This window comes from Triticum aestivum, chromosome 3D (genome assembly GCF_018294505.1).
Source record: "Triticum aestivum cultivar Chinese Spring chromosome 3D, IWGSC CS RefSeq v2.1, whole genome shotgun sequence".
Taxonomy (NCBI): domain Eukaryota; kingdom Viridiplantae; phylum Streptophyta; class Magnoliopsida; order Poales; family Poaceae; genus Triticum; species Triticum aestivum.
In genome coordinates, this window is record NC_057802.1 from 42,908,038 (window position 1) to 42,918,273 (window position 10,236).

General features: G+C 48.8%; 2 protein-coding genes across 2 annotated transcripts; one reads left to right on the forward strand and one right to left on the reverse strand.

Moving 5' to 3' along the window:
• Positions 1-2,895: 2,895 nt before the first annotated feature.
• Positions 2,896-4,934, reverse strand: LOC123074021 (cytochrome P450 704C1). The gene is made up of 4 exons (XM_044496978.1): positions 4,070-4,934; positions 3,658-3,999; positions 3,371-3,574; positions 2,896-3,262 (listed from the first exon to the last, which is right to left on the reverse strand). Exons 1-4 carry the CDS (start codon positions 4,859-4,861, stop codon positions 3,068-3,070), a joined length of 1,533 nt encoding a protein of 510 aa, XP_044352913.1. The 5' UTR covers positions 4,862-4,934; the 3' UTR covers positions 2,896-3,067.
• Positions 4,935-7,522: 2,588 nt separating this feature from the next.
• LOC123074022 (cytochrome P450 704C1-like) lies at positions 7,523-9,586 on the forward strand. The gene is made up of 4 exons (XM_044496979.1): positions 7,523-8,358; positions 8,432-8,773; positions 8,859-9,062; positions 9,153-9,586. Exons 1-4 carry the CDS (start codon positions 7,555-7,557, stop codon positions 9,345-9,347), a joined length of 1,545 nt encoding a protein of 514 aa, XP_044352914.1. The 5' UTR covers positions 7,523-7,554; the 3' UTR covers positions 9,348-9,586.
• The last annotated feature ends 650 nt before the right edge of the window (positions 9,587-10,236 follow it).

Genomic DNA, 10,236 nt, shown 5'->3' on the forward strand with positions numbered 1-10,236 from the left:
AAAGTGCCTGAGAAAGTTATGGACCACTTTATTCATATGGCAAGAAAACCAGCTCCCAAGCCTGTTGACTCAGACTATGAGCGCCAAATCAGGAAGGCACATCGAGCACGACTACAGAAAGAAGCGAGCTCGAGCTCGAGCCAACAAGCAGCTGTCAAAAAATGCGGGAAAACCGTTCCCCAGCTGGGAGAACAGGCAGCGCAATCGACCCCCCCGCTTGTTGTGCCAACAACACATGAGAGTACGCGCGCCCAATATTATTGTGGACAAACTGTTAACGTTCCCCAGCTGGGCGATGTGGTAATAACCGAGGAGCATATAATGCAGGCTGAAATGCTCAAGATCACTATTGGACAACTCCTCGAGGTCGAGCCCATGTCTCCCCTTAGAGAGGAGGAAATAAAACGGAAATATGTCCGGGGCCAACCTTTGGTCGAGCCCGAGGAGGTCAAGAACCTCCCAACGAGAAAGTATAAATTGCATGATTGGTACATCAAAATTACCAAGAGTTCCAATCGAGAGTCCCTCATGGTGCAAGTCAAGGAAGAGCATTACTTCCATAAGAAAGCTCTGTCCGTTGAGTATTCAGAACTTTCAGTTATTCAATCAAGATGCACTCGACAAATCTATCGTCAGTTGCTATTGTCTGTAAGTGATTTCTTTCTGTAATTTAAGTCTCAAGCTAGCTCTAGTGCTCATTGATTGATCATTAATTACCTGTAATTATATATCTTTACTATATATTCTTTTTTGTGGTATTATGCAGGATGAAGATGTATGAAATGAAAAAAGCTGGACGCTATGGCATTGGGTTCATTGACCCAAATACCGTTAATGAATACACATGGAAATTGGAATGGTGTAGACAAGATGTAGATAAAAACATGCTAGAGTTCTTGAAGCGCCTCAATACCAATGAAGATATACTACTTCCTTACAACTTCGAATGAGTCACACTGTCTTGTACTACAAATTCTGTTTTTGCTTACTAGCTAGATGTTAACAAGTGTATAGGGTTTAGGGTTATAGTTGATTAGTGTTATGCACATGCCCGCTTAATTTGTACATGCAAACGTATGCGCATGCAGGTACCACTGGATCTTGTTAGACATTAAAGTTGAAGAAGGAAAAGTTGAAGTAATGGACTCACTACTTAAAAAAGAAAGTGACTACAGCATGGTGGTAATTTCAATCATTATTAACTATATCTCGGCCTATTTAGTTCGTCATTTCCTGATATGAACTATTTAATAACCCCTTTATTAATTTTCTTTGCCGGCGGGCAGGGCTTGGGCAAAGTTCACCAAGGTGACTCCAGGAAAATGGCGAGAAAAGCTATTTTGGTATCGACCCAAGGTAAGTAATTAAGTAGTACTAGCTAGCTAGCTACCATCTCTTTAATTCTTGTTTCAATACCATTAATTAATTATCATGCTTGATTAATTATTACCTGATTAAATTCAATTCTCGTAAAGGCCCTGAAGCAGGCGCCGGGGACTGAACCGTGTGCATTCTACGTTTGCGAGAACATTCGCATGATGGCGTCTGAAAGGAGCAGTTCTGATAGACAGGACTGGGTACGTTTGTCAGAAACTATTCACAAATTTTTACACCATTATCGATATATAGTCACAGAACTAATACACATGCATATTGATCTCCTTCGTAACAGTTCAGAGAGGTGCGGGAGCAGCTCCTACTAACGGAGCGCATACTAGCACTTCAAGAGGAAATAGCGGGATTTTTGCTCGACCAGGTCATAGATCCTAAAGGAGAAAACTATTACCCGCTACCGCCCTCATGAACCACTTGTCATCGTGCTCCGAAGGCACCAAGACAACATGTAGGAGAAATTGTAGAACCGATCATATATATGTATGTGTGAATAATTAATGGTGTTTGTGAGACATTCGATTATATATATATATATATATATATATATATATATATATATATGATCGGTTCTACGAGAAAATCTATTTATATATATGCATAACGTGTACAATATGTAGTATCGTAAAATACCAGCAAACAAAAAAGAATTAAATGGAAAACACAAAATTAATGGAAAAATAAAAATTGAAACCAAAACCCCCCCAAACATTTAGTACCGGTTGGTGCTATCAACCGGTACTAATGGTCTACCAACACCCGGGCCTGGCTCGTGCCACGTGGTGGCACTTTAGCGCCGGTTCGTGCCGAACCAGTAGTAAAGGGGGGGGGGGGGGGGCTTTAGTCTCCACTCTCGCCCTTACGAACCGGCGCTAAAGCCCGGTTCTGCACTAGTGCATATTCAAATTGTAAAAGAATTGCATGTGTTTTTTATAATTTGCAGTGCACACAAGTGCACGTATCACTGCGTAAACGACTGGTCATGCTCGGCGTGCCCCTGCGAATTTCCGGCTATTCACGTCAGTAAATAAGAATAACAACGCGAATGACTGGTCATGCTCGGGAGCTAGATCCAAGCTTTGCCCTCGGCAAAGCACCTCACAAGGAGCACCAGGGTGCTACCACGTGGCGAGATATGCCGAGGGCTTTGCGATAGCATACGTGTCCCGACGACGTCAAACGGACGGTGACGTCAATTTTTTTGCCCATGGCTATGGAAAACCTTCGGCGCTGCCGAGGAAATCGAAGATGACGGCCATATGCCGAGGGCAGCCGTCGGCATAGAAGCCATTTTTGTCACATTTTTCCTCTTTCTGAGATTTAGTCCACTACTATCTTCGGTGCTTCACTTTTGTCATTCAGAAACACAGCTTAGCTTCAGGGATTTAGAGAGTGCATTCAGTTGTTCATATGCAAGTCTGATAGTCAGTGTCGTGATTTAGTCGTTGGCCGTGGAGTTAATTCTTGCACATGCATTGTGTTTTAGCAACATTCTACTCAACATGGTCTGAATCATTGCTTTATCTTGGTGACATCATGCTAGATTACATAGCCCATCAAGTTTATATTAGTATCCTTTTCTTTTTTGCTGATTCTTTATATAACACAATGATTGTCGAAAATGGTTCCGCAGCAACGTGCATGGCATCTTCTAGTTCTTATAGTAGCCAGCACGCTAGTTCCCGGTTGATCGCCGGGGAGACGCACGAACATAGAGCGGGCCGTCCATTTTGAGCGTGAGCATCGGGCGGTGCCCCACCCTCGAGTCGTGCTCCCACGTCTCAAACCTGAAGAGGTACACAAGAACTGCCGCAAATATCTTCATCTGCCTGTAAGCGAACTCCTTTCCCAAGCAGATCCGAGGCCCCGCCTAGGTTCAACAAGAGGACAAACATACACACACGTTACATACATGCATATGGAATTCTGGACCAGGTCGTATATATTTTTTGTGATGATTTGGTAGTCACTCGCTCACCTGGAAAGCCGTGAACTTGTAGGGGCTCTCCGGGACGAACACGCCGTCGTCGTCGAGCCACCTCTCCGGCCTGAACTCCTCGGCGTCGTCGCCCCACAGGAACTTCATCCGGCCCATCGCGTAGGGCTGGTAGTTCACCATGTCCCCTCTCCTCACGGCGTGCCCGTCCGGCAACGTGTCATCCGAGAAGCAGCACTTGACGTCCTGCGATGCAACAACCCATAATCATTTCCTTTGTCCTGACGTACTGTACGGTGCGCAAAATGGCAACGCAAATGTCAACTCACGGTGGGCACCGCCGGGTACAGCCGGAGGGTCTCCGTGAGCGCGGCGTGGAGGTAGTGCATGCTGCCGATGGCGTCTTCGGTCAGGCACGCCGTGAACTCTTGCACGCATCCCGCGTCCTGGTGGTCGCCGGTGGTGGCCTCCCGCACCTCCCGCGCGATCTTGTCCTGGATGCGCTGGTCTCTGCAGAGCACGTAGAGGAACCACGACAGCGTCCCCGCCGTGGTGTCGCGGCCGGCGATCACAAAGTTGAGTATGATGTCCCGCAGGTACTTGTTGTCGAAGCAGCCGGGGTCTTTCTCCCTCTCCACCAGGAACCTCGACAGTATGTCCCCTTTCTTGGCCTGATGCCAAAATCAACAAATGTCACGACTAATTTGCTGCCACCAGGCAAAGTCAAGAAAGCTCACGTACGAATTCGTGTTCATCTCTGCCCATCTGCTCGATCTTCTTGTCGATGACGGCGTACACGAAGTCATCGATGGTGCGCACCCACCGCCTCATGGCCGCCTCCGACGAGACGTTGAGGAGCCTCTTGGCCTTCCAGAGCGGGTCCAAGAACCGGTACAGCGACTGCTCGCTGGCGTCGTCGAACGCCCTGGCGAACGCCGCGCCCTCTTGGTTGGATCCGGACAGCGAGCCCAGGTTGACCCCGAACCCAACCGTGAAAATCGAGTCCAGCGTCGACCGCATGAACAGGTTCTCCATGTCCACCCTCTCCCCGGCCGCAGCAGCGGCGGCCACGATGCCCGCGAGCTCGGCGGCCATGTCGCGGAACACGCCACTGCTGTAGTCGCGGAGCGCCCGGGTGGTGAACTCGAAGCTGGCGACCTTCCGCTGGTGCCGCCATTTGGCGCCGTCGACGTTGAAGATCCCGTCGCCGAGGAGGTCCTCCAGCGCGTCATGGGTCATCGCCCCCTTGCCGTAGTTGGCAAAGTTGGTCCGAAGGATGTACTCGACGTTGGCAGGGTCGACGGTGTAGACGTGGTTGCAGGTCGGGGTGAGCATGCGGAAGGTGCCATACCTGCGGGAGAGCTCCGTCATGTACTCCGACAGGCGGCCCCAGTTAAGCAGCTGCTGGAGCATGACGCCGGCCACGGGTGGGTAGCTCCGGCGCCTCTTGCCGAGCAGGGCGAGGCGCGCCAGGTACAGGGCTAGGCCTAGGAGGAGCAGCGACGACAGCGCGGCCAGCAGCGATGAATCCATGTCCGTGAAACGGCGCTGGGTCACGTATGGTGCTGGTTCAGTGCGCCCTCTGTCTCTGGATTATTGAGGAAGGCATATTGTTCTCGTTATTTAACGAGCACTTGCCACCTGGTGTGTCCGTGTTCTCGTTTTCGTCACAGGTGCCGTGGCGAAGCCGATTGTTAGCAGATCGATCGGTCAGGCAGCTTGCTTGGCGTGCTGATTGAGTTAACTACAATGACGCCGACGAATGAACATGAAAAGTTTGAGACGAAACAACAACACAAAACCTCTGAAAATCCAAAATGTTACTGTTTGTGGATTGTTACCCTACATCGAGACCAGATAGTTGATGTAGAAAAGAAAACCCCACAGGCTAAATCTCATTTTCTTTAGGGCTACAAGCCAAATCAATGCTCATCACGGCTTGAAAGCGTTTCTAGAGACGAAAATGCCTGATATTTCAGTCGGCGTGTGCGAACTCTAGCCATTGGTACCTACTGTACATCTCTAGAACTTGAGCTGGTGTAGTCAAGAGGATCGTGTGTGTTATCTATAGTAGGGATCTTCTCATCAAGGTGCTGGCAAGGAGCCCGCCAGCGACAGTGACAACATACTCGTCAGTGTCCAAGAGGCCCCCTTTGGAGCCGGAGTCATCGCCGCTAGTGGATGCGTCGGCGTGGGAGTAGGAGGGGCCGACGGAGGTAGCAGCGCCAACGTAATGCACCACCATCCGGATAGGGTGCGGCGCAGCGGCGATCCCCTCGAATAGTCGATTGAACCACTCGAGGCCATAGCATGGGAGGCATGGTCGGTGAGCGAGGGTGGGGACTAGATATGAAGGAAGGATAGGGAAGTGAGCGAGGAGGTGCGGCGGAGACGTGGGCAACATGATCCAACATGAAACAAAAGAGAAGTAGATGCGGGAAGGTAAGGGAGCGCGGGCGTGTGGGCGGGATTACATGTACTGTACGAGCATGCACTTCAATAAGAAAGAAGAGAAGAACACTACTAGGAAAAGGTTTATAGGTGGCCAGCGTGAACATGCACCCGCCACAGCTATTTTGGAAAATTTACAATGGTGGGTGCAAGAAACTGCTCGCCATTGCTAAACGTTTGCTAATTTCTTCATGGGTGAAAAGCAGTAGTGGCGGGCACGTAGAGACACCGGCACTGGTGCCTCGTTAACCAGTGACACGGAGGGAGTACATATGGATCAACATATAGTACCATATTTTATTCATGACACAGGTATTCATAATGAGTATGTTATCGCGAAACGTGGATTAAGTTTTGTTTCGCTTAATTTCTGGCACTCAATATGTTCAATTTAGGGGTGCACTATAAAAGAACCCCACCCTTTAAATACAAAGGTTGAACCCAAATTTTGAAGTACACTATAAAGATTTTAGAGCTAGAGAAAGCTATGGACGTGTTTGGTTGAGTACGTTGATTTTGGCCCCCTTGCACAAGTGACATGGTAGAGCCTGGCTGAGCTAATAAGACTTGTGCACTTCATTTGACATGATAGAGCCTGGCTTGCAAGACCTTTCTTGACGCGACCTAAATGTCGGATATGAGATTTTGAGTCCGTCTTGAGGCTGGGATTTGGCAAAGGTGGGAGGGCAGACGACGGGTAGATGGAAGCAGGGAAGACACCCCGTGAGGATTGATGGGAAAGGGATCCGGAGATTAAGGAGATTTCGTGTTGTATGCGGGAGCAGGTCGACGAAGGGAGGTCGCCGAAACAGGGGCGGAACGCGGTGCGCGGCATGAATGTATTTTTTTAGGTAGTAGACATAGATTGAGAAGATAAAGATTTGATTGTTAAGAAAGGCAGGGATCGCGTTAGGAAAATTAGGATTTGAAACTGATTGTAACGAAATTAAATTTTATTGTTTGGTAATGTGCTATAGGTTCCTGCCCGTTTATAACGTGGCTGGTTAAGGGAGTTTAAAAAGCTTAGAATTTTTTTTATTGGAAGGGTAAAAACCCAATATGAAGGGGTGGTGGTGGAAGGTGAGACGAAATAAAACCACACAAAAAAATATGAAGGAGAGGCTACCAAGTCCCCCTTTAGAAGTAGAGATAGACAAAGTTTGCTACCCAGCATGACACCATGATTTCTTTATCTTTTGAAATTTGTTACTATAGTCGACCATATATGTGCAATTTTTTTGCACCCATAAATATATTTTGGAATGAATAAAGGTGTTCTTATTTTATGTAGTGTCACGTTATGTGACCTCATGATATCTTAATATAAATCATGAAATTTAATGGCATGAATCATCTTAATTAGGAATTACTCATGACAATATTTTTTATAGAAGAATACAATTGTTTTCCTTTTACTAGAGCAATCTCTATATGGTAGGAATATATTATAAATTCGTACTTCCCAAATTTGGTGTTTTCTATTTTTCTAACACTTACCAAATATGAGTGCGCGTGACCTCATAGATGACCTATTACCTCGTTCAATCTATACCCTTGGATCGAAAATAATAAAGAGTTACCAATATGAGTGCGGGTGACCTCATAGATGACGTATTACCTCGTTCAATCTAGACTCTTGGATCAAAAGTAATGGACGGTCCATGATAGTTCTGACCATCTTAAAATTTATACTATAAATAACGACAACCATATGCCTTCCTCTCCTCAATCTCCACACGGCGCACTCTAGCACCACCAGCGCCGTTTCACAGGCCATGGATTCACCGCTGCCGTTGCTGCTCGCGCTGTCGTCGCTGCTCCTGATCCTAGCCGGCCTGTACATGACGCGCCTCGGCCTGCTCGGCAAGAGGCGCCCGAGCTACCCACCCGTGGCCGGCACCATGCTCCACCAGCTGCTCAACTGGGGCCGCCTGCCGGAGTACATGACGGAGCTCTCCCGCAGGTACCGCACCTTCCGCATGCTCACCTTGACCTGCAGCTCCATCCACACCGTCGACCCGGCCAACGTCGAGTACATCCTCCGGACCAACTTCGCCAACTACGGCAAGGGGACCATGACCCATGAGGTGATGGAGGACCTCCTCGGCGACGGGATCTTCAACGTCGACGGCACCAAGTGGCGGCACCAACGGAAGGTCGCCAGCTTCGAGTTCAGCACCCGAATGCTCCGCGACTACAGCAGTGGCGTGTTCCGCGACATGGCTGTCCAGCTCGCGGGCATCGTGGCTGCCGCCGCCTCCGCCGGGGAGAGGGTAGACATGGAGAACCTGTTCATGCGGTCAACGCTGGACTCGATTTTCAAGATTGGGTTCGGTGTCAACCTGGGCGCGCTGTCCCGGTCCAACTCGAACCAGGAGGGCGCGGCGTTCGCAAGGGCGTTCGACGACGCCAGCGAGCAGGTGCTGTACCGGTTCCTGGACCCACTATGGAAGGCCAAGAGGCTCCTCAACATCTTGTCGGAGGCGGCCATGAAGCGGTCGGTGCGCACCATCGATGACTTCGTGTACGCCGTCATCGAGAAGAAGATCGATCAGATGGGCAGAGAAGGGCAAGAATTCGTACGTGAGCTTTAATTCCCCTTAGAAAATTTGCCTGGTGGCAGCAAATCTGTGACATTTGTTGATTTGGCAGGCCAAGAAAGAGGACATACTGTCGAGATTCCTGCTAGAGAGAGAGAAAGACCCGGGTTGCTTCGACAACAAGTACCTGCGGGACATCATACTCAACTTCATGATCGCCGGTCGCGACACGACGGCGGGGACGCTGTCGTGGTTCCTCTACGTGCTCTGCAGAGACCAGCGCATCCAGGACAAGATCGCCAAGGAGGTGCGGGAGGCCACCACCGGCGACCGCCAGGACACGGGCGGCATGCAGGAGTTCACGGCGTGCCTGACCGAAGACGCCATCGGCAGCATGCACTACCTCCACGCCGCGCTCACGGAGACCCTCCGGCTGTACCCGGCGGTGCCCACCGTGAGTTCGTTGACCCCGATCATCCGCATTTGCGTTTCCATTTGTGTCACGACCGGGGAAGTGATTATGGGTTGTTGCATCGCAGGATGTCAAGTGCTGCTTCTCGGATGACACGTTGCCGGACGGGCACGCTGTGAGGAGAGGGGACATGGTGAACTACCTGCCGTACGCGATGGGCCAGATGAAGTTCCTATGGGGCGACGATGCCGAGGAGTTCAGGCCGGAGAGGTGGCTCGACGACGACGGCGTGTTCGTCCCGGAGAGCCCCTACAAGTTCACCGCTTTCCAGGTAAAGAAATCATCTATTTTCAGGGACCAATAAACTACGACCTGATCCAGAATTCACGTGTATGTATGTTTGTCCTCTTGTTCAACCCAGGCGGGGCCTCGGATCTGTTTAGGAAAGGAGTTCGCGTATAGGCAGATGAAGATATTTGCAGCCGCTCTTCTCTACCTCTTCAGGTTTGAGATGTGGGAGCGCGATTCCACGGTGGGGTACCGTCCAATGCTCACGCTCAAAATGGACGGCCCGCTCTATGTTCGCGCGTCGCCCCGGCGATCAACCGGGAACTAGCATGTTTGTGCTGCTATAAGAAGTCCTGTCTCAAAAGCGTTCACATGTTCCTCTGTTTTGTTGTGTTGAGCTTTGATAATACTAGATTGATGTGCCCGTCCATTTTGGCAGTATAATATTAGTGATGATAAAGTCATATGCAAGAATAGTTTTTTTATCATGCGATATAATTATGATACCCATGAATCATGTCTTTTTACATGTGTTTTGGCATCTGATATTCATCCGATGGTTTTGTACCTTTGTGCCTGTTTATTTTTTACCCGAGCATGTTCACTATTGATGGAGAAAATATATGTTGATTAATATTTTGTGTACGAATATGTTATGTGGTAATAAGGTTGGTAGGTTTTGATTTTTTGTATAAGAAGAATAGCAAGGGTTCTAAATCATGCGAAGGACAGAAAGCAAGATAGAGAGGCACGACATAAGATGGGCACTCAAATACTTTACGGGTAAATAACTAAATATAAGGGCTGTGCAGCATATCACGATGGCGCGTTGCCACACACGTCTATTTTGACAATAAAATGGTGAGTGTAAAAAAAATTAACACTAAGATGTGCTAAAACTTGAAGGAGCACTTCAAATTACCAAGTGGGTAGAAGTTTCTCGGAGAAAACACGCCAGGCCCCCGCGTTGCTCCCGCAGATACCATGGAACGTATGTTTTTCACTCGAATGCGCAGTGGATTCGCCCGCGAGGGAATATAGCAGTATTGTGTCTATTTTGTGTAGTGTTTTTCAGAGAACTCACACTAACTTTTCAGTTCTTGTGTATTTATAGATAAATTAGTCAAATACTGATATTCAAAATACTCATCTTCATCATGTTACAGCGATAGCAACAGTGGGAAAACACAAGACACGGGCGCGCTGATCTGGTTCTA